The sequence below is a fragment of the Propithecus coquereli genome, unplaced genomic scaffold, assembly GCF_000956105.1.
Source record: "Propithecus coquereli isolate 6110/MARCELLA unplaced genomic scaffold, Pcoq_1.0 Scaffold296, whole genome shotgun sequence".
Taxonomy (NCBI): domain Eukaryota; kingdom Metazoa; phylum Chordata; class Mammalia; order Primates; family Indriidae; genus Propithecus; species Propithecus coquereli.
In genome coordinates, this window is record NW_012148574.1 from 2,167,110 (window position 1) to 2,190,470 (window position 23,361).

Below are 23,361 nucleotides of genomic sequence, written 5' to 3' on the forward strand. Positions count from 1 at the left end.
GTGTGTATAACACCTATTTGTCATTGGGCTAGTCTTTTTCCTTAAAATGCATGTTTTTTGGGGCCAAAAGTTTTAGTAAATAGTCTAAATATAGAAAAGTCTAAAAACTCTTTCCTTAAAACTTTCTAGAGTCAGAATTAAAGCACAGATGATAAATAGTCTCTGAAGGTGAGAAGTATTAAACTTTATTCTTAAGCATTTTTAGCGAATGAGTTTTCAGAGTGATTACTTACTGGTTTTCAGTAGGATAAGGACTTTCTCATAAAGAAACTAGACACTGGGTTTCCCCCAGTCCGGCCTGAGTAACCAGGGCTCGTGTAGCTGAATACCAGTTTGTGTAACTTGGACACACTCGTGTCTGGCCACCACGCTCGGGTTTGAGGATTCACTACAGGGTCTCACAGGACTCAGAAAAATCTGATGTACTCGTGGTTCTGATTTTTGTACTCGTGGTTCTGGTTTTTATACTCGTGGTTACAGTGGCAGGTACAGATTAGAACCAGCAAAAGGAAAGGCACACGGGGTGGAGTGGGGAGAACGCCGGGCGCACCCGTCCTGGTGTCCTCTCCCAGTGGAGTCACACGAATCGTGCTGGCTCTCCCGGGAACGCTGCGCAGCGGAGCCCTGGTGTCCGGTGTGGAGGACCTGTGAGGCTGACTTTTGCTACACTGTCTCCAGCCCCCAGGCCCCCAGGCCAAACTGATGCAGTGTGGCCCAGGCCCCAGGTGAAACAAAACCAGACTTTTGCTGTGAATCACATCGTTAGCACAAACTATCTGGCATCACCCAAGGTCCTGGGAATTAAAATATACTCTTATCTGCCAGGATATTTCAGGGGTTTGTAGTTTATGTCCAAGAGCTGGTCAGGGGTACTTTGGAGTGTGCGTGGTTGAACACCCCACGCCTGGTGAGTTTACTGTTCACTGCACACATGGATTGCTAGACAGAAAAAGCATTGACTTCTTGATCATTATTTTTAAACTCTCTTTGTTATGATGCGTTTGTAGTGAAACCTTATTAGTCTCCTGTGTTTCAGAGAGTTCCTAATTCAATGCCAAGGCACACTTTACTTAATTCCTGTACTTTATGTGCTTTCTGTGTGCCGGGTACTGTTCTGAGCACCTTTGTATTACCTGATTTAACCTTCACCAACCTGACAGGTAGGTATGAGTTGTTCCGTGTCAGATGAGGAGACAGGCATAGAGTGGTTAAGTACTAGCCCAGAGTGGCCGGGACAGTAATGTTGGAGCTGGTCAGTTTGGCTGCACAGCTCACTCGATGACCACTATCGTGTTATCTAAATCTTGCTGTGGCCAGTACGTTTCGAGTAACCCAAGACAGCTGCGTGCGTTCTGGTCTAATGTAACACTGGAAGTGTCCCTGGCTGAACTTAGCAAGATGACAAAACTCGTGCAGCACGGGCTTGGCATATCCACGTGGGCATGTGCCTGTTACCGAGCGGTGGTCTGCCAGTTCACAAACTGCGCTGGTCTGGTGAAGTCCATGGAGAGTCACAGAATTCCTGACTCACTCCAGGTAGCTGACATCTCTGGGAACCTGGCCCAGGGCGGCCAGCCCGAGAAGGAGGGCCGGGCGCACCAGTGCTTGGAGTGTGAGCGGGCCTTCTCGTCGGCCGCGGTGCTCATGCACCACAGCAAGGAGGTTCACGGCCAGGAGCGCATCCACGGCTGCCACGTGTGCAGGAAGGCGTTCAAGCGCGCCACGCACCTCAAGGTAGGCCCTGGGGAGGCCTGCAGCACTGCAGCTGCTCGCTACGGCTAGAGATGCAGATGCTAAAAGTTTTGCTAAAAGTCAGGGAATAAGAGACCTGATGGATACGCTTCTCTGTGTTTTTAAGGGAACAGCCAGGGGGTGTGAATGCATTTCCTGGGTGGTTTTAGTTGCAGTGGGCCTGTCGTGTACCCTGAACAGATCAGAACCAAAGTTGCAGTCCCCATAGACTCTCAACTCTAAGTAGCATCACCATGACTGGGCAGGGAGGGGGTCGGACAGGAAGAACAAGGGTAGGTTTGGGTTTCACAGGCAGAGCCCCTCTCTCCAGGGGTCAGGCGGGGCACATCCCCTCAGGTCACTGAGGAAGCGATGGGAGAGAGATACAGCATGCCCTGCTCAGCCGTTAGAGGCAGGCGGGTGCCCCTCTGGTCTCCACCCAGCCCTGCGCCCACTAGCCCAGGGCCGCCAGCCCCACCAGGAAACCATCATTGCTGTCCCTGGCCCAAAGGAGAGGTGCTAAGCTCCTGTGTCCTGGGAGGCAGGCCCACGGGGCCGTCGCTGCCTCCTCTCTGACCCAGCCTTCCCCAGAGTCCCAGCCCCCTGAGCAGGCTGTCCCTCCAGAGACCTCCCCTGCACTCCTGTCGGTGCAGCAAACAGTGGGTGCCTGCTGTGTGCAAAGAAGGTGGTCCCAGAGACTCACGGCTCCACCCTCGAGAAGCTTGAATTTTTGTGATTTGATTTTCCTTTGCCATTTTGAATCTCTAAGATTCTGTTTTGATCTTAAGTGCTTCTTCTTCTCCGTGTTGTCTCTGCCAGGAGCACATGCAGACGCACCAAGCCGGCCCCTCTCTGAGCTCTCAGAAGCCGAGAGTGTTCAAATGCGACACGTGTGAAAAGGCGTTCGCCAAACCCAGCCAGCTGGAGCGCCACAGCCGCATCCACACAGGTAATGAGGGGTGACGCCTTCTGTTGTGTCACTCTGTGAAGTAGCCGTCCTTGATGAGAAAACGGGATTCCACGCGTAAGTGTTCATGTACGGCGTAATGCGTTATTTGTAAAGCAAGGTCCATGTGTTCCATTTCCCCTGATATTTGATCTATTTATTGTCTTAACTTTTTCAAGTAGAAGATTTTGCTATTTGCATCATGACCATGGGAAATAGGAGCTGTCAGCAAGGACTACTGTGCTGTCCTGGAAGGGGGAGGCCTGGACATAGTCCCTGCCCTCCTGGTGGAGCACACAGACGGCCCGCCAGGCCCAGCTCCTCTCCTAGCCTTTCTCTTCTGTCCTAAGACTTCCCGGCTCTGCTGGCTTTTCCTTTCACCACCTAAATCTGCTCAAGCCCCTTGTCTTAGAGAAAAAAACAACAGAACAAGGAAGCACGCAGCTCTCCCGCCTCTCCACCCCTGGGCTGGTCTCTCTGCTGCCCCCACTCAGCCTCTGGCTGCCCCGTCCTTCTGGGCATCACCCCCGGCATCTGACAGTCACCAGGGGCCAGGGGTTCCAGCTGCATCCAGGCGGCTCTCTGCTCCCTCCGCCCCACCTGCTGTGGTGGCAGCGGGACACCTGGGTGGCTTCACTCCTGGTCTCCATGCAGCTGCTCCAGCCCCGTGTTCGGGAGCCGGCAGACTGGAAGCCTGGGAGGCAGGTGTGAGCACAGGGTCCCTCTCCTTCACCCCTCAAGATGCCCAGGAGTCCCCCTGTGCCCATCAAGCCCTCACCATCCACAGCTCGTCCCCGCTGCACCCTGCATGGGTGCCTCAGGTTGGCAGTCACCTGCTCCCTTGCGCCTCTGCTCTCAGCGCGCTCTCTCTCTGCCTGTGTGTCCTCCCAGCCCTTGTCTCGCGGCCACCTCATGACTCATCTTCAGGGGGCGGTCTGCACGTCTCTTCCCCAAGAGGCCTTTAAAAGATATCTTGATAGGAAAACACTCAACTCGATAGCCTATTTTTTTAACTAGATTACCTTATGCCATTTTATATTCATTGGGGGAGTGAGCATTTGGTCACATTTTAATCTTTTTGGTGGAAATACTGGTTAAGTATTCTACATCCTTCCGTGTGAACTTAGAGCACGTTGAAGGGATTGAACCATTTCTCGAACTCTTAGTCCTGACCGTGCAGACGTGTGAGACTCCGGTCCGTGGGCCTGGGCTCTGCAGTGGCTCCTGTTCAGTTGTCCACGTACCCGGGAAGCTTCTCAGTCCTTTTCTCTCGCGATCAGTCGGCTCCCTGGGCGCAGGGCTTGGCCCTTTCCTGCAGCCTCTCGGGCTTTCTCGCAAGCCCTGCCTGACCTCCGAGGGCTCGGGGAACGAATTAACCAGACATTTCGTGGTTATGTTTTAAATCATACTCAGTTGGCTGAGATTTAAAAAGCAGGAAGGGGTGGCGCATGGTATTTGTTTCCTTTTGTTCCTTAACAAGTTGCCACAACCTTAGCAGCTGTACACGGCCTCCATCGGCCATCCCGTGCTGCTTCAGGCCAGAAGGCCAGATGGGCTTGGCCGTTCTCAGCTCTGGGGGGACTCTGCTTCCGGGCTTACCCAGGGCGTCGGCGGCGTCCACCTCCTGGGGGTGGTAGGACGGTTTCCAGCCGGAGAAGCAGCGGTTAAAGGGCTCGTGGATTAGGCTGAGCCCACCTGGCTAATCTCCCTTCTCCCCCAAAGCCAGCTGCGAGTAGCCGTGATTACTCATGGAACAAGACATGCCGTCAGGGTAGTCACAGTCCTGGGGATTAGGGCACGAAGCCTGGGCTGTTTTTAGGACCCTGCCTATCACAGGCATGCTAGGGCGAAACCTCATGTCGTGTAGTGTCGTGGACACTACATGGGAGGGAGCCAGACCGTCAGACCCTGTGTGGATAAAAACAAGGGCCTTCAAAACAACCCGGGGCCAACGGCCTAAGGGTGAACCAAGAAGCCCCCGGGGAAGGGACCAGCCCGAGAGTAAGAGGCAGCCGAGCAGAGTGGGTAGAAAAGAACCTTCTAGGCACAGCGGGGAGCCGTGCCAAGCCTGGGGAGGAGCCCATGGGGAGGGAGGCGGGGACACAGGAGAGCTGGCACCTAGTCTGCCCTGGGGCTCGTCCGGGCAGCTCACAGAGGACTCCAGACTCGGCAGGTCTTCCTTGCACTTGTCGGTTTCTGTGTCAGCTTGAAAGCAATTAAGTAGCACTTTAAAAATATTAAATAAATCATAGTTTTTATTAAGTGGATTTAGTATTCTCATGTCTTCAATGTCTTTCTGCTTTGTTGCCCAAAATGTATTGGAAACATTCTGTTTAAGCCACAGATGCTCAACTTTTATTTCTGGATGCTTCCATGGCTTTCAGTATCTTTTGTTTAAAGTTTTGTGACTTGACACAGAGCGGCTTCCCTGGAGTCCTGTCGAATGGCGATCCGCGTGATGGCACCAGCGAGAGCATCACCATGATCTTTTAAAACGTCGCATACTTTGTTCAGAGTTAATTGTTTCGTATGTGAGACTCGGTCTTCGCAGAGACACTGACGCGCGGCTCTCTCTGCGCAGGCGAGCGGCCGTTCCACTGCACGCTCTGCGAGAAGGCCTTCAACCAGAAGAGCGCGCTGCAGGTGCACATGAAGAAGCACACGGGCGAGAGGCCCTACAAGTGCGACTACTGCGTCATGGGGTTCACACAGAAGAGCAACATGAAGCTGCACATGAAACGGGCGCACAGCTACACGGGTGAGAAGCACGCTTTGCCTGAGAGTGCGTGCGCTCGGGTGGCTGGGACGTCCCAGGCGTCTTTGGTTCACACGGTGATTGTGCGTTGTGTAGTGCGTGGCATAACCTCCGTTTTACGGACTGGAAGCCTGTGCTTTTGCTACTTTAATACTTGGTGTATACAGTCTTCGGGGTTGTCTATGGGCTGCCGCCTCTTTCCCAGCCACACTCGGAATTTGATTATATTAAATTTCTGGTTTATTTTGGCAAGGACGCAGAAACTTACTGGGAGCAAGGTGGCCGCCCTGAGCCTGGGCGAAGGCAGCATTTCTGAGCAGCTGGTTTCTCCCTGGTCAGGGCTTTCTGCAGTGAGCAGTCAGCAGCCCGGAGTGGCAGTGCTGTCTGTCTGAACGGCGTTTCTCGAAGCCGCCATCCCCACAAGTGTGCAGTTTAAGAGTGTTTCAGTGCTTGGGGCACCAAGTGCTGGAGTCAGGGTCGGCCTGATGCTCGCACAGAAGCGGCAGAGTCTGGCCCAGCACTCCTGCCGCGTCCTGTTGACGCTGCGCAAACTGCAGATGGGCCTTGGTTTCTCTTTGTTGATTCACCAATGTCGGTGCCCTCAGAGTAGGGTATCGGGGTGTGAGCCGCTGCCTGTCTCTTTTGTCTCTTGATTCTCCTCTTTGTTTGCCGCGCGGAATCTGGCAATTCCGTCCGTCTCTATCTGAGGAAGGAATGATAACAGATTACCTAGACCAGGCTGAGCAGCTGTGCACGGGAGTTAGAGATATAAAATCCTAGCAGAGCCCTCGGAGTGCTCCGTAAGTGACCTTGGACAGGCGTCGTGCACTGAGTGGTGTGGCTTCTGGGTGTGTTGGGAACCCAAGGGGTACAGCTTCCTTTGTGGGGAGTTTTCAAGGAAGGAAAAAAGGATAATTTTTCTCTTTAACATCTGCACTCTGGTGCCTCTTGCTTTACTTTCTGCTAGAGAAATTATGCATGTCAACATTAACGTTAGCGGTTCATCACCGAGGCTGTATTACGTAACCTCGATGGCCGTGGGCGTCTAGTGCAGGTTCTCTCGTGTGTTCGAGCTCACGTGACAGCGACTGCTGCCGACAGATGGTTCAACCTGTGGCTCAAGTATTCCTTTTTCTTTGGCACGGAAACCAGATCAGTTCAGAAATTGCTTATCTCTATTCACCCAGAAGACTTTATTTAGTTATTTATTTATTATTTTTTTAATTGTCTCTCTCAGTTTATTGTATTCTAAATTGTAAATTACTTTTAGCCCATGTGAAGTTATTCTGTGGGGATTTATAAAAGGTCGCTATTTTCCTCACCTTAATATTCTGCCTGTCCCTTTCTATTAATTCTGCCAATTGTATTTCATTTGTTATAGCTAACATATAATGTGTCCATCGTTGTATATAATTTACATATCATTGGACACACAAATTCCATTTATATAACATATACACCCCTCCATGTGGTGGTCAGGTGCAGATTGAAGCAGTTGGAATATTTTTGACAGTAATTGGATGGTGCTTTAATGTTTGCTAAGCAGTACCACATAAGTAATTTCATCGAATTTTCCCAGCAACCCTGTTACTCAGAATAGGTATAAATAGTGCCCTTTAAACAAACAAAGAATCAGAGACTGCTGGAAATTGGCACAGTGCTTAGCTCAAGAAGTCTTCGTTTATTGAATGTGAATCATTTTGTGCTACTGACGGTCTGAGGCTGTGTTTTCCCTGCTGCGTGACAGGAGCTTTGCAGGAGTCCGCCGGCCACCCGGAGCAGGACGGCGAGGAGCTGAGCCGCACCCTGCACCTGGAGGAGGTCGTGCAGGAGGCCGCCGGCGAGTGGCAGGCCCTCACCAACGTGTTCTGACGCGAGCCGAGAGGACGCCTGGAACAGCGTGTCTGAAGTTACAGTTCGTGAAGAACGAAGCACTTGGAACTTCTGTTTTACGGCTTCAAGTGTTAAAAATGTTACCATAATAGTTTTGTAGCTATAGAATTATCTAAAGAATCATTGTCTTTCAGAGACTTATAGGAAAAAAACTGGGAAAAATGTAAACGCATTGTTCTCATTTGTCTACAAATCACTGAACTCAGGTACTACAATAGGCAGTTTCATCTTCTCCTCCACGGCCAGTGTATCTAGTTAACAGACATTAACTGGATCTGACTCTCATTGTAGTGTGATTTCTTTGTATTAGCAAAGACAGACGTTAACACGGAAAAGTACGTAAGATTTTCCTTCATGCTTTCTGTTATAAGAAGCATAGCTTACAAACAAACATAAGAGGTGCATGAAGTTCAGAAAAAAATGTTACACAGGGAAGTGTTTTCCACGTTTTTCTCTGTGCATTTTGAAAATTAGTGGAAATCGACTCTTTTTAGTCACCATAAGTTAATATAACTAATAATTTGAGAGATGGCTGGACCAATTCTCTCTTCTTTACAAATATCTAATCATTAGTTCCGAGAATGCAGTATCTGGGGGCGTCAACATAGGGAATCGTGTAAACCTGACTCACAAAAAAGGATTACACTGTCCTCAGAGGATGGCGACAACTTACTGCGTGAATCTGTGTTCAGGTCCATGGGTTAGATTGTTGCAGAAGCACAAGCCATACATTGCAAATAGGAAATAACAGAATTGTCTCCTAGGAACAAGTAACTGTGGCCCTCTCCACCTCAGTAAGTAAGAAGCATATTTGTAGTTTAAGAGTTCATAACAACCCCATGATTTTCTCTTCATGCACAAACAGATGTATTTTTTTATTTCAGGGAATTCTATAATATCATCTATGGTGCCACAGTAAATATGTCCCAAACCAAATCTCACCCGTGCTGGGGCAGAGTGCGTGCACGTCGTTCCTACAGCATTCCAAAGACGGAAGGTTCTTTACTTCATGTTAATGTTTCCTTTGAAATTATTTATATGTTCTATATATAAGTACATATGTACATAAACAGATATATGGGCCTCTGTGTGGCTGAACAGTATATTTTGTAAATATAAGCACTAGTCCCAGTTGCAGAAAGAGCATCCAAGTTTCACCTCCCTGCGAGCACTTCAGATCAGTATTGTATTCATTTTATTGATAAATGGATATCTTTTCCATTGTAATGTAAAGCTGGGTTTTATTTTTTTCTCCTGAAAAATAATTGCCTTTATTTTCTCTCATTGCCTCCTTTGCTTCAGAAGAGAGTAGTTTTATTATAAATATTGTATGGACTTTGTATATTAAGAGAGCTCATTTCAGATTCCTAAAGAAACAGACATTTCACCGTTATTTTGAAAGGGCATCTTTTGATTTTTTTTGTTTTTGTTCACTTTTGGCATATGTCTATAAATAATATTGCTGGTGATATGAAAACTTTTGTTATGTGAAAATATTTAAGTCAGAAAACTGTTAAATAATATTACTTTTTTTTCCAAACTGCTTTGTGTATTGTATATTTTTTTAAGAAAAAAAAAAAGCCTTATTTGACTTATTCTTGTGATACTGGACTTATTATAAATCCTGAGGTTTCCTTGAATGTCAGTGCGTATACCTGGCTGTAGTCAGTATATTCAGAATAATTGTAATTGTGCTGGAGTTTTAAAGTTTCTGCTTTTAATGCACTTTTTCTTTTATAATTTTGTATTAAAATATTTTAGAAATGTTGATTAATTTTGGTGAACAAATATCCCCAAAGTTGAAATTGTTGAAATTTTAAGTTTTTGTTCTTGTTGGGTTATTTATTTTACTTTTAGCATTAAATGTCATCTCAGGACATCTTTAAAAGGGGTTGTTTAATTCCTAATTGTATAGAAAGCATAGTTTAGTGAACTGTGTTGGTTAACTGCCTATTTAAGGCCTTAACAGGTGAATCTAAAGCCTACTTTTATTTTGGTTAAAGAAAAAAAAAAATCTATCAATAATTCCATTTTGTGTCTTCTCTCAATTTCTTAGCAGGCAAACACAAGACATTTATGTATTATTTTTATTTACTCCCTAATTATAAAAGCTGCTTCTTTGCAAAAACATTCCTTGAAAATATAAGGTTTTAAAAGGACATAATTTCACTTGAATGTTTGTGGGATACAGGTTGATCTTTATATTGTACTGGTTGGTTAAAAATTTTTCTTAGAAAAGAGATTTCTAGCCTCATCTATAACCAGGGTTTTGAGGATAGAGAACTGTATTTTTAGAACTATCTCATCATAGCATATCTGCTTTGGAATAACAATAAATAAAAAATGAAGTTAGGAAATGTGATTAATTTTTTTCTTTGAAAATGTTCAAGATAAAATAGTTTGGCACATGAATTAATTAATTTCAAGTTCAGATATTTTTAACAGAAAAGAAATTCAATGATAATTTTCACTGACCTCCGCGAAGTCCAGACAATGAAAGTTTGCCCTTGCGATGTCTATCGGACAGGCCTCCCACTTCAGAGATCAGGGTTCGGCCCAGCGACGGCAGGTCGCGCGCATTAGCACAGGCCGTGCGGGTGCCGTCCCCGTTCTCGTCTGCTTTCCTCAGCTGCCCTAGTCAACAGTAGGCTGCACATGGAAGGAACCTCTTGAACGTTCATAACTTCTTTAACCCACTTTCATCCTAAAGTAACTGCTAAGCACTTAAATAAGCTCAGGGGATGAAGTCCCCTTCCAAAGATACCACACGTCAAACTGGGTCGTAGATTTGGGGGCGCAGAGGAATGTAGCCTGTGTAGAATCCGGCCAGCTAGACACTGCGTAAGTGGTCCTGTTGTCATAGAATGGCGATAGGTTAAAAACATGTTTCCAAAAATGTAAACTCGGATCCTCCCCCTCCCCCAACGAGCTCTACTCTTGCCCTTTTAAATACCTGGAGTGTTTGACGAGTATCAGAGTGGAGGAAACCCCGAGACAGGTGACCGGCTGGCCTGCCGCCGGTCAGCGAGGGGCTTGTCAGAGGCCGCCTTCGCTGTCCCCAGATGTCGTGCTGGTGGACCGTGGGGACCCTGTGCTAAGGAATCATTTCCGTTGTATTCAGCGTTCACTAGGACATGTTTCTTTGGTGTAATATTTTGTACCCCCTCATTGTCATTTTTAAGGAAATTTGGTTTTTGAAATCATAGCTAGTGCTCTATGGCTTCATTTGAATTCTCCTACAGCGTTTATGTACAAGAGATGCATGCGTTAGTACAGGTACAAGATTTTAAGTAGAGGTGGATTTCTGTTCATACGGATTTTCCTCTTTTTTAGAGGATAGGTGCAACTTACTAAGATACACATTTTAACATTAAGTGACCATCACACAGATTTATGTAAGTAACTTTTTAAAGGAAATATATAAAATACATAGAACTGCTTTCTAGTTACTATTTTTAAGGATCTCATGCCTGCTTCTTACATGATTTTTTTTTCCCTGAAGCCTATTTCAAAATCAATACCGTGCCCTCCCCCCACCAGAAAAAGTTAATCCAAGGGTTGGTCGGTCATTGCTAATTTATCCTTTTTCTAAAACCTATTGCATAGTAAGTGAGGCGGAGATGAGATTATACAACTGCTACTTGTGAATCTAGAGTTCTCCGATCCACATTCAAAGTACGGTAGGTGCTTTGGATTTTTTGGAAAAAAATTTCCAGAGCAACTACATACATAACCCAGTTTAATGTCATTTGTCTTATCTGGGGCCTCTGCATCTATCTTTATTCTAATGAAAATCACATGCCGAAGGCTACTGTGCAGGAGCCTTCGCTGTTGAAAAAGTGGGAGCAACAAAATACTTTGTAACGTTGGATGCCCCACGCATCCCTAGCGAAGCCTTTGCTTTGCCCTGGCAGGGCTTCTAAGCCCCACGTCCTACTTGGTCATCGTCTGCCCTCTGAATTTGTGTCCCTTCCTCAGACACACACGTTCCCAGAAGGGCACGCCCACTCATCTGCTCTGTTCCACGATCACCCGACGCAGAGGCATCGCGGTAGTTTTTTACGTGGATGACTAATAAATAAAGTGGTAAAAAGTAAAGGTTAGCGTAAAATGGCAGGAGCAATAGGCAGCGATCATATGAGATTTTGCTATTTAATTTTTCTATGTGTAACACTTTACCGCATGAAGACTTTTGTATTAAATCAAGATTTGTATTATATTTGACAAATTCTAAAGTGACATAGTGATTCTTTCTTGACTCACCAGTAAAGAAAATTTTTAAAGTTAATTTTTTTTTATTTACAGAAGAGTTCTCTTTTTATCTTCGAAATTGTTTCATGGTCTATTTATACATTGGATGCTATTTATTTAATCCAGTTTTGTATTAGAAATGAATAGTTATGCCAAAAGCCACTGTGCTGGCTTTAAAAATAATAAAGATAGTTTTCGTATTTTAAAACTCCTGTATATTTACTTATTTGGGTTTCGGGTGAGTTATAACTGTTTAAAGAAGACGTTTTCTCCAGGTAACACGTTCAGTGCGGGTTAACGCAACGCCATGTCGAGTTTGCAATAAATTCAAGCCCGTGGGATCAACATGGTGTGAGGATGCCGTGTTTCCTCCTGGAGGATGTGCTCTGCCTGCTCTCTCGTTAGAAAGGTACTTGTCTGTTTATGAGGTACGTCGGGGGTTGGGCTTTTCCAGAAATACCAAGGGAGTTGGTTTATATCATCAAATTCTTTTAAAATACGTATTACGTTTCCAAACTGTTACAAGTTTGTAGTTTATAGAATCATTACCCTGTTGAAATAACAAATTAAATATATCTTTTTTCCTTAGGTCACCTGATTCCTAGCACAGGGTAGGGACTCCACGCATTTTTGAACTGAAATAGCCTAAAGTGATTTTAACTTCCTGGACGTGGCTCGGATGGAATGGTAAGGAGTTATTTTACCATTCTTGTTGCTTGTTTTGTTTGTGGGAGGCATATTCCTGTAATGGTTTTTTGAAATACAGTGAGTAGCCGAAGGGTAGTTTTTTTTAAAAAACTATCAAATTATAGAAAATCTGTTCCCACTACAGTGGATTCTCTCAACTATTTAAAGTGCTTTTCCCGGTGAGTTTTCCCGAATGCTTGACTCTGTTGTACTCGGAGAGCGTTCTCAGTGAGAGCCAAGTACAGGCACGCGTGTACGAGTGTGACGTGCGCGGCAAAGCTGGGAGGAAGGTGACGTGGGACTCCCACTCCCACTCCTGACACGGACAGCTGCCTGTCTTTAAGTCAGTCAAATTCTCTGGGCCTGTCTCCTTGTCTAGAAAATCAGTTGATTAAACTTGCTCCTGTCCAGTTCTGCCTTCTACTGCTAGTCTCAATTAATGGGCTACGAGAGTCGGGAGACAGCTCTGCGTGGGGTCTGGAGTCTCTGCATGTCCGAGGAGCAACACAAAGCCCCGTGACTCGTGCTGGTCTTGTCAAGGCTGTCCGTGCGGAGCGCGGCCCGAGAGGACAGGGACGGCCTCCACCCGCAGCAGAGGGCTGCCTGTTTACCGACCCTAGTCAGGATGATGCCTCACTCTGAGGCCGAGGTCGGGCAGGCGCGCTATCTACTGGGAAAGGTTCTGGCTCCCTGAGCTACGATGCGACCCTCTGGGTGTGCAGTGTTCCCTGCACACTTTGTGTCACCCTTCGGGAGCGAGGGCTGAGGTGTCCACACACGTGCCGATACTCTGGCTACTCCTAGGACTGTGGGCAGTGAACCCCTTTGTCTCTGGCCCGTGTCTGCCTGCGGCGTCCGGGAAACCGCAGGCTTTCTTGGGAGGAAAGTGGGGTAGAGTCCTAAGAAAGATGCTTCACGGTTGTTGGCAGGATGTGGTCAATTCGCTCTGGAGGCCTGGAAATAGCCCTGACTCAGCGTATGGACGGATTTTTTTTTTTTTTTTTTTTACCAACATTACTGATTATTCCACACCATCCGTAGTGCCGTTCCTGTCTTGGAGGAGCTGTTACCGCTACCTGGGACCTTTAAAGTATTACGTGTCTTCGGTCCCTAAGGACGGCTGGTAAATGTGGCATGTGCACCCACCAGTGCTGCGTCATACACTCCTTTCTACCAGCTAACAGATGTCCCCCCAGTTTTGTTATTCCGGCCAATCAGGAGAGATGGTTTTATGCTACTGCTATAATAATCAGAACATAGGAATCATCGGTTATTCTGGTAACCAAGCTCTGTAAGAAAGAAATTCTTGTATTTAACACAAGACAGGTGACTTTGATGTCATCTCAGCCGGTTTTTTGGTAGTTCTGGGTGAAGACGGAACACCACCGGCCAGCTGCCGAAAGATACTCTTCACCATGTCGCTAAGTTCTCTTTCCATCATCTTTCTCAAATTTCATAATCCAAAGTCTTTATCCTTTTCACGTAACCTTTATTTCTGAAGCAGTTTTAAACTTACAGAAAAGCTGCAAGCAGAGTACAAATAAGTCTCCACATCCTCACCACCCCGGACCCCACTCAGGTCTCGCCCCGCGTCCGCCTGTCAGTGTCTTCATGCAGACACCCCGCCCAGGGCCTGCACACGCCGGCCGCGCTGCTCAGCCGGACGGGCGGCGGTGGCTGTGCAGATGCTTGCGAGAAGGCGCCGAGCGTGGTCGTGGTGGTTTTCTGTTCCGCTCAGCTCAGCGACCCTCTGGGCCCCTCGAGGCCCCACCAGGCCCCTTCAGGCCGAGCCAGCGCGGTGAGGGGGGCAGAGCACTCACTAGGCCTGGCTCTGGGATCTAGCCTGGGAAATCAATTGCAGTGAGCTTCAGGACAACTGCGCAGACCTCCCCAGATAAGTGTTCAGCAAGACGTAGCTCCTGTTCTGCTTTCTGTACTTAAAAATATTTACCCGAGTTTGTAATAGCACGAAAGTGCTAGCCTACTCTAGGATGTGACCTCGGTTTACCATTTAATGCCTTTTTTACGCATGTGAGATTAAAATAGATGTGCCAACTAAAAGAATACAATTTTGAAAATGTAATTGTATTTGTGTGATTTTTCCAAATTCCTCAGCCGGAAGGGGCTGGGCAAGCAAGTGGCGCGAGGTGTCCCAGGAGAGCTGGACAGTTACCCCTAACCTTAACCCTAACTGTACCCCTAACCCTGACCCTGACCCTGCCTCCAGTGTCCGGCGCCCCCAAGTCCCTGCGCTCAGGTCCCTGCGCAGGAGTCTGGCGCTTTGCCACCCTGAGAAATGGCTCCCGTCGTCCTGCGCTCACACCACGTGCGTTCCCTCCCCAGAGCTCACAAGGCGGGCGCTTCCCACGGCCACCACGAGACACGCACAGGAACCGGTGGTTCTGTTATAAGCAAGACAAAACCAAAATGGATTCTAGTTTATCTTTTCAAAAAGGAATTCTTGAAACCAAAGGCAGCCATAAGCAAAACACCAGGTCGTGTTGTGCACGACTGTCGGAGGAACGTGGAGTCGCTGCCCCAGGATTCCTGGGCTCACACCAGCAAAGCTGCCGACGCAAATGGACTCTAGAAGCTCGTCTTCCGATAAATGGAGAAATCTCTTCCTTGTGCGTTAGAGGATCGGTGCCCTGACGACCACCTCGTTCCACTTCCCTTTATTGATGCATCAACCACGGGGGGACAAGGCCCCTCCAACAGGCACTGCCAGGCAGCCCGGTGCCTCCCGACCAGACGCACGCACAGCTCTTGAGACGTGGTCATTGCCTTATGTGAGCCCGTATTCCACACACAGCACAGAGTAAGACACCGTGCAAATACCATTAAATGTTTATTATTTTATTTCAATACTCAAGAACAGGGCGTACTGTCGACGCGCAGGAGACCTCGCGGCCAGCGACCCGCTCAGAGATGCAGAGTGCTTACGGTGGACAGTGTGGACGTTTCGTTTCTGGAATTTTGTTCCTTTTTTTTCTTACCCTCTCATCATTGAGGCGATATATTAATAGACGTTATATTAAACCCACACTAAGCGTTCAGAGTTAGCACGGGATTAAAGGGACGCGTGTTGGCGTTACGGCGACTATCCTTGTCTGGTTCTACGGGAGGACGATGCCAGTGTGGGGCTCTTGGGGAGGGCCACGAAAGACACGCTCAAATCAAAAGGGAGTCAGTACGTTAGGAGGGCGGAGCGGGAGGGGCCGTCAGCCGAGGTTAGCCGAGGTTAGCCGAGCGCGGTCGGAGGAGCTCTCCCTCTCCAGGGGCCGGCCGCGGCCCGGGTGTCTGGGTCAGTGACTCAGGAATGGCCACTCCCCAGCCTACTCGCTAGGGCGGGCTCGTGCTGGGAGGTGAGGCGGTGAGAGGTTATCTTCTCCTGAGGGTTAGTGTTTGCCATTGTGCACTGCCATGCAAGCGTACCCTGGCCACACGCAGCGTCTAAAAGTGACCAGTGTAACACCGCGAGGCCACCAGAGAACTACGGTTCTGCTCCGAGACGCACTAGTCTGCCTGGACTCCCCGGCTGTGGGTGCTGGTTTGGAAACGAGGTCGTTCATGGAGGCTGCTCTGGCGCCACCGTGCGGGGCCACAGCGACAACCCGCAGCCACATGTGGGACATCTCCGTCACCCAGTTTCCAAGCAGGCCCCGTTTCCTGCATGAGGCCAGTGCCCAGCCCGCACTCGCCACCTGTCCTCTCTCTGCCACGCACGAATTCAGCTAAGTGGGGTGGTGGGCAGCCGCGGCCTGGGGGCGCGCCCCCCTCTCTGTGCTGCCCACGTTGGACTCTAACAGCCGCCCGGGCCCGAGTTTCACATACCAAAAGCTCCCACGGGTAGTAAGCCACTCCTTGACTGTCTAATCCTGTTAGGAGAAATAAATACACTTTAGGAGGTGAGAGAAGGGTAGGAAAAGAAAACCAAAGAAGCTTGGATCACAACAGTCCTCCCGCCCGTCTGGTTCTCTGTCCCTACAGCGGTGTGCGTCGATGGCAGTGCCCAGCGGAAGCTCGGGGTGCCGCAGTCACGGCGAAAAGGAAGTCCAAGGATGGAGGGGGAACCTGGGGGGACGTCGGTGCACGCGGACCTGCGGGGAGCCGTGTGCTTCTGGGGCGCGTGTCGGGGAGTGAGCACTCCCGGGAAATGTAATCCTCCAACGTGAAGTGACACTTTTAATCATTTTCTGTTTTCTTTTTCTCCATTTAACTTTCGGCCAGAAATTGCTAGTAGGATGCCGCGTGCCTGACCCTGCCGCGTGCTCAACTCAACAGGCATTAGGGGGGGTCGTTTGCTCTAACTAGCTAGTCCATGCGAGGGTAGTAACGTCGTAAGGCAGTTATGTCGAGAAGCAGAGGGCAGGATCCGGAACAAGGTGGGCTCAGCGTCTGGCCATGGGAGAGCCAGAGCGACTTCCTCCCTGCGGAAAGGAAGACACGGGAGTTAGGCAGGAGCGTGAGCACCGCGTCCCCAGCCCAGCGTCCCCCGCCTGTGTCACCAGGTCACACACCGGTTCGTTCCATCCCCCGCGCCCCCCAGCCAGCGCTGACTGAGTCGTCAGTGCCGAGGGATAAATTCACGCGAACGCAATTCTCGGGACACGGACAGCGGTGCCTGGAGTGACAGGGCTTTTCTGCTCAATGTCTGTATTGTTTTGCTTTGAATGGTCACTGTCTCCTTTCAGCTAGAGATGCCAGGGTCACCGAGGGACACTGTCTGTAAACAACGACAGGGACAACTTTGTCTTGGGAGAGAACCTAGTGCTGACAACCAAGTGCTACGGGCACCGGGCAAAAGCCAAACACCACTACGGCTGTGCCTGGGGACATTCGTATTTGCCATCTTAGTGGCCACGCCAAGACAAATCAATTACACAGAGTGGTCTGTCTGCAAACTTTGACTTAAAGGGGCCTTAACACCATGAATTAACATGTTTTCTGGACAAATACAACTTGACATTTTTAAAGAAAGAGTTGACGCCGGTGCAGATGGAGCCCAGGTGTGCGGTGACCCGCCGTGCAGAGGCAGCCACCGGGGGTGCCGGCCCCGAGAAGATCCACCGGTTTGTCACTCGGGAGGTCGTCCACGCTGACAAAGGGGACCGCGTGTTTGGGTTTTTGCATTCAAATTTCAGTCTCTTTCTCCGTGGGTTTCCTTCTTTTTTGGTAGGTTGGATGAAAAATTGATCTCTCAAAGATTTCCTTTTGACTGGAGCCCCCAGCAAGCACGGAATTTAAGAAATATGCTGTTTATACCACCCGGCATGTCGGCACCCAGCCAACGCTGCCCTGGTCTGATTCTGCACTTGCCACGTTGCCCAGTGACACGAATGACCACGGCCCTGACGCTAGGACACTTACAGACGACACAGCTACCACATCAAGGGGACAGCTGTGATTTCTCGGGGTTTTGCTTTTTCCAACTACTATACTCCCTTAATCCCTGGGAAGAGGGTGGGTTTTTTTAGTTTATCTATTGTAACTGCTCCTTGTCAACTCATTCAGCCATAGGGTCTGAACCCATCCTGGCCCAGTTCTGAACTTTTCATGTAGTAGGATTTAATTACAGGCATGTGAACTGAAATGTCTTTTAATTCGATAAATTGAAGCTTTTTCTTGAACTGCATAGACAGTTAAAAATTTTAAGAGCTGCTTGCAAAAAGTTTCAGGGAAAATGCCTGGGTCTGTCCCCACTGCATGTCCCTGCCGCTGGGCAGGGCACCCCCGCACCTGTGGCTTGATAGTTACGTGACTGAATCCGCGAGTGTTTGTGTTACAGACTGAATCATTCCCCACAAATTGTGACACCTTGATGTTCTGACAAACCAATGAGAAAACCGACTCAACCAGGTCAGAGATCTCATAGCAGCGGCGAGCTGGACGGAGGACTCAACTGTACCCGAAGGCGGACGGAGGACTCAACTGTACCCGAAGGCGGCGGCTGTGCTGTGGCCGGGTCCCGGCCAGGGCCCTGGTCTCAGAGCCTTGGGGGCGACCAGCTCGCAGGGGCGCGGGGCCTGCCCTCAGCGACGGATCCCGCCAGGGCGATGCAGCCGAGCCGCCTGCTGCAGAAGCCTTCCCGGCTGAACCCGCCTGCCTCGCGCAGGCCCGACGCTGTGCCGGCGCAGGCTGAGCGAGTGCGACCCCTCGTGCTGCCGATGACCGGGAACACCCACAACGCGGAGTCCCCAAAACGTGGTGACCGCTGGCCTGAGGACACAGGTGAGAACGCTTCCATGTGGATGAAGGTTCTGAGAGCATCTTCTGTGCCCCTGGACACCAGCCTGGGACACAGGAGCCCAAGGCACCAGGGCCGCTGTCTGGGAGCCCAGTGTGCTCTCAGACGCGCCCGCGGCCGGCCTGTCTGCAGAGCGTTCCCCGGAGCACTAGCCCGTCGGGCTGCGGGCGGCCGGGCCTTACGCCCTCCTGCCGAGGCAGGCGCCTCTGTGACACGCTCTTCGTTTCTCGGCAGCCGTCGTCCTCTTGCATTTCCGTAGGTTGGAAAGGAGGCTGCCTGTGGGGCACCGTGCGGACGGTGACTGTGGCCGTTGTTCAGCGTCAGCCGTGCGACACCAAGCAAGGAAACACCCGCCTTGTTTGGACTGAGAGCAAGTGAAATGGCAGCGTGGGCTGTCACTCCAGTAAAAACTGAGCGGGAACATCCATCCAGACGACCTTCGTTCCCTGACCGTCTACCGCCAGGGACACCTGCGGCAGATCCGGGTGCCAGGAGGCCTTGCTTGGAAATTGCTGTGGCTTCGCGGGTCGCGAGGTGGCCTGCGGACGAACAGAAGCCAAGCGAGGGCTCCTCCTCACTCTGAGGGTTGCTCTGGAGTTGAAATACGCCCTCAAATGGGCAGAAGTGGAGCCACTCGGACTGTGGGCTGGCGCCCAGGCTCGCTGGGCAGATGTGCAGGGGCGTGGAAGGGGCCTGGCCACGGCTCCATCTCCCAGCGCCTGCTGGGCCGCAGCTGCCTGGCCCAGGTGTAAAGTCTCTTGGGTGTCCTGGGGGCAGAGTCCTGGCCCCACAGGTGTGCTGGCTCCAGGTGCCTTGGCCTCTGGGGGGTGGCATTTGGTGGCACGTGGTGGGCTGCGCTGAAGGTAGATTGTAGGGAGAGCCTGGGCTGGGGTCCAAACGCAGGCCTGGACTGCGGCCTTCGTCTGCCTTCTCCGCTAGAGAGACCCGACCTCCGGCCCCCTGGGGAGGAGCCCCGCGTGCCTGGTCTTCTCCGGGAGAAAACGCCGGTGCCATGGGGGCTCCAGACACCCTTGGTCTTCGCTGCTCTGTTGGGCTCGAGCCTCAAGTGTCACGTGTGCCTCCCTCTGCTTACTTAGAGCAGCGCTCTGAGACTTAAGGGTTCCAGAGCGAAGGTCACACTGTCAACAACGGGGCCCCAGCCGCCCTGTGCCGGCCACGCTGCAGTGGTCACACCTTTTTCTTTCACGCGCTGCTGCAAGCGAAGTCGGTTCATTGTCCCCGTTTTATAGGTGAGGAAACTGGGTCTCAGAGAGCTGGGGGTCACAGCCACATGGCTAAAAGTCGTGGCCTGGCATTTGCCCCTGGGGCCGTGTGGCTCCAGGTCCCATCAGCTGACGGGACACGCCCTTCTCTAGGTTCCTGGCAGCCTCTGACATGGCACCAAGACTTTCCTGCCCCCTTGTCTGCTGGGCTCCTGCCAGTCCCTGGGGGCTCCCGCCCTCCCTGGCACAGCGGTGGCCCCACGTCCAGCTGTGCTGGGCACCAGCATCAAGCTGGCTATCCCCCGACCCCAGCCCAGGGAAGCCCTCCGGAAACGCTTGGAATGAACCAACGTGGCCACCATTTCTAAACTACCGCTTGCTCCGAACTAAGCTCAGAAAATACCAGCGTGGAGGGGCAGACCCGCGCCAGCCTGCCCAGGGCCCTCTGCTCTCGCCTGGGGACCCTTGGGCTCAGCTCGGGTATTCTGGAGTGAACTTTTCTTTTGGCCCCCGCATCTGTCCTGGGGGGCACGGTTTAGCCTGCAGACCCCCAGTGTGGGCACAGCCTGAACACAGCCCGCAGGTCCCAGCACCGCCCACGGCAGGGAGGGCATGTTACCAGTTTAAAGATCTTGGACAGCGTGCCCTGGGCGTCGCCCTTGAATCCCTTGTGAGTTGATTTATAGTCGGACGCTCTGCCGCCGTAGCCAAATCCTGGCCTTTGCCCTTCGGCCCCCTGCAAGAAAGACCACAGGGACCTCAGCCCCCGGCCGCGGCGGCACCCCTCGCGCCGCCACCGGGACCGTGGGAAAGGGCCCCACCACAAAGGGGTCTCGGTGTGTCTTCGGGAGGATCAGGAGGGGAGGGAGAGGCCTCTTGTCCCCAGGTCTGTGGGGTGTCGGCCCCCAGGAGACGAGGGCTCTGGCCTGGGCTGAGGCTTTGCTGTGTGGCATGTGGCCCAGATGCACTTGTTTTGAGGATTTGACTCAGGTACGGAACAGCCACTTACCTTCGCCACGCTGTGGGTGTGCAAGAGAAGATTAGCAAACGTCACGCACTCCGGGTAAGGAAGCCGTGTCTACGCGAGTGGAGGGAGGGGCCCTCCCCGGCGGGCACCCGGGGGCCTGGGCCAGAGGGGGGCAGTGCCCTGTCCTGGGGCTCCCTCCGGCTGCGCTACTACTAGAGATTGAGCTGGAGGACCAAGGGTCTGGGGACTCAGTGACATTCTGAGCCTCCTTCCTTTTCTACAGTGTGAAGACAAAGTTCCTAATTCTCTGGGGTGACTGGGAACCAGCTTCCTGGGCCAGAGCTTGACCTGGGACAAGGGGCTCGTGAGAGGCCCGGGCTGCTGAGCGGGCCGGAGACCGGGAGCTGGGCCCTGTACAAGGGGCCGCCTCCACCCCCGGTTCCTGGCCGTGTGACCTGGGGCAGGTTCAGAACCTCTCTGAGCTGCAGTTTCCTCATCTGTAAAATGGGCGTAAGAACGGCCCCTTCCTCACGGGGTCCTGAGAGAACACGGGGAGAACAAAAGTGCGGCTGACGCGCCGGGCTGGCCTGCGTTTGGGGGCTAGCGCTGGTTACGGAGGTGGCCGGCCTCGACTGCCCCGCAGCCCCTCCCGCTCCAGGGGTGAGAAGACTCTGTCCCGCGGGAGCAGCCACGGCAAGTGACTACGGAAACACGAGGACATTCGTGCCCCGGGACCAGTTTGCTGTACTTGCAAGTGGAACTTCCGCTGTACACACGGACAGGGAACGTCAGGGACTGTGCTGAGTGGAGGACGCAGGATGGTGACGTCTGGGGAGAAGGTTCCTCCCAGGCAGGTGCGGTTACGTTTTGCCAACAAGAAATGGCAGGTTCTGTCTACGGTTCTGTCCTGAGGACTAGCGAATAGGCCAGACCGTCCCCTGGCCGGCGCCCCTTTGTGTTTCAAGCGGGTGTTTCAGGGAAGGAAGGGCCTTGGGGGACAGTCTGACCCTCCGTCTCTTTATCTTAGAGGCAGGACGATGGGATCCCAAAGGCTGCTCTGCCAGGTGCTTCCCGCCGCACAGGCCGCGGGGAGGGAACCAGCCACCCGGAACCCAGGCGCTACTTTCACATGAAAATCTGATCTGAGGGTCACCACGCGGGGTGAGGGACGGAGCACGCATGCTCAGGACAGCCAGTGCCACCCTTGCACCCCCGGGGTTTCTGCAGCCATCAGGACACGGGGCAGGGGACAGGTGCGCAGTGCGGCGCTAGACAGATGTCCTAAATGCCAAAAAACCGCACTCCCCACGCGAGGGCTAAATCACCCTGTCTTACTCTGCTGGTCAGCTCCGAAACTAAAGAGCTTCCGAGCACTAAATTCAGGGAAGGGCTTTCGGGTTAATGATCTGTCTGATCTCCCTCGTTTCCGATTCTTAGTGACCTTTATCTCTGGACAACCTGGAATTTGCCTGGAAACATGCAACACAGTTAGAAAGGGAAGTGGGGCTTTCCGGAACGCCAGCAAGGAGGCAGCCCTGCAGCTCTGGGGACGGCGGGCAAGCGGCGGAACACGGAAGGGCTTCACGTGGGAAGAAAGAGAAGGTCAGCACGCGTCAGCAGGACGGAAAGGAGAGCGCAGAGGAGCAGGGCTGGCTGTTAGCGGGGGCGGCCCCGTCACTCCGCGCAGCGAGGCTTTTGCACAGCGCCCAGGAGCCACGCCTAGGAAATTGAGAGGCAGGTAACGGGAGCTAAAGTAAGATTTCTGGGTCAAACTGTATTTCATTCTTCAGTGTCATCTTTGTCTCCTGCTGGCACAGAAAGTCAACATCATGAACAATCGTCTGTGAGTGCTGGCCCGTGTAAATTTTCTACCTTGTCATCTCTGTGCAAATTCGTTCGGTCAGAAAAAGCCAGTCTAATAAGTATCACTGTAAATGTTCAGCAGACACCCTGGATCGTAACTCCATGGGCAGACGGGCCGGAGTCAGCCAGGAGCCAGGTGGGGCCTTTGCTCGTCCTCTCTCGCTCGCTGCCACCCTCCCTCCAGCCCTCTTTCTGGTTTTTTTTCCCTGTTCTTTTTCTCTTCCTGTTCTTTCTCTCTGTTCTTTTTTCCTTTCTTTGAAAATTCATTCATTTGTACGATGCTTACTAACTGATCGGCAGGTAGAATCTGTCCTAGCGTATGAGGATATCATAGTTGCTGAGATAGACACAGTTTATCTCTAATAGGTTGGTGGTCTTTCCTCCATTTTATTTTGAAAATTGCAATTTTTTTTTTTTTTTTTTTTTGAGGCTGAGTCTCACTCTGTTACCCAGGCTGGAGTGCAGTGGCGTCATCACAGCTCACAGCAACCTCAAACTCTTGGGCTCAATCAATCCTTCTGCCTCAACCTCCTGAGTAGCTGGGACTACAGGTACGTGCCACCACGCCTGGCTTATTTTTCTATTTGTAATAGAGACAGGGTCTCACTCTTGCTCAGGCTGGTCTCGAGCTCCTGGCCTGAAACGATCCTCCTGCCTCGGCCTCCCAGAGTGCCAGGATTACAGGCGTGAGCCACCGCGCCCGGCCTTGGAAATTATAATTTTTATACAGTAAGAACCATATCTGATATTTCTGGGAACTAAAGACGCGCTGCTGCAAGCGAAGTCGGTTCATTGTCC

General features: G+C 51.1%; 2 protein-coding genes across 3 annotated transcripts in view; one reads left to right on the forward strand and one right to left on the reverse strand.

Moving 5' to 3' along the window:
* The window catches only part of ZNF236 (zinc finger protein 236), a 98,897-nt gene extending 91,238 nt beyond the window's left edge, over positions 1-7,659 (forward strand). Inside the window, exons 27-30 of the mRNA XM_012648880.1 lie at positions 1,537-1,734; positions 2,551-2,680; positions 5,259-5,435; positions 7,180-7,659. Of these exons, the coding sequence (XP_012504334.1) occupies positions 1,537-1,734; positions 2,551-2,680; positions 5,259-5,435; positions 7,180-7,304 (630 nt within the window). The 3' untranslated portion in view covers positions 7,305-7,659. The remainder of the gene's footprint in view (positions 1-1,536; positions 1,735-2,550; positions 2,681-5,258; positions 5,436-7,179) is intronic.
* An 8,761-nt stretch (positions 7,660-16,420) lies between these two features.
* Positions 16,421-23,361, reverse strand: part of MBP (myelin basic protein) — a 115,707-nt gene continuing 108,766 nt past the window's right edge. The window contains exons 8-9 of one of the 2 annotated variants that reach the window (XM_012648881.1): positions 20,353-20,469; positions 16,421-16,693 (exon numbers count right to left, since the gene is read on the reverse strand). In XM_012648881.1, coding sequence (XP_012504335.1) covers positions 16,655-16,693; positions 20,353-20,469 — 156 coding nt within the window. In that variant the 3' untranslated portion in view covers positions 16,421-16,654. The remainder of the gene's footprint in view (positions 16,694-20,352; positions 20,470-23,361) is intronic. The other variant, XM_012648882.1, reaches the window with a different exon arrangement.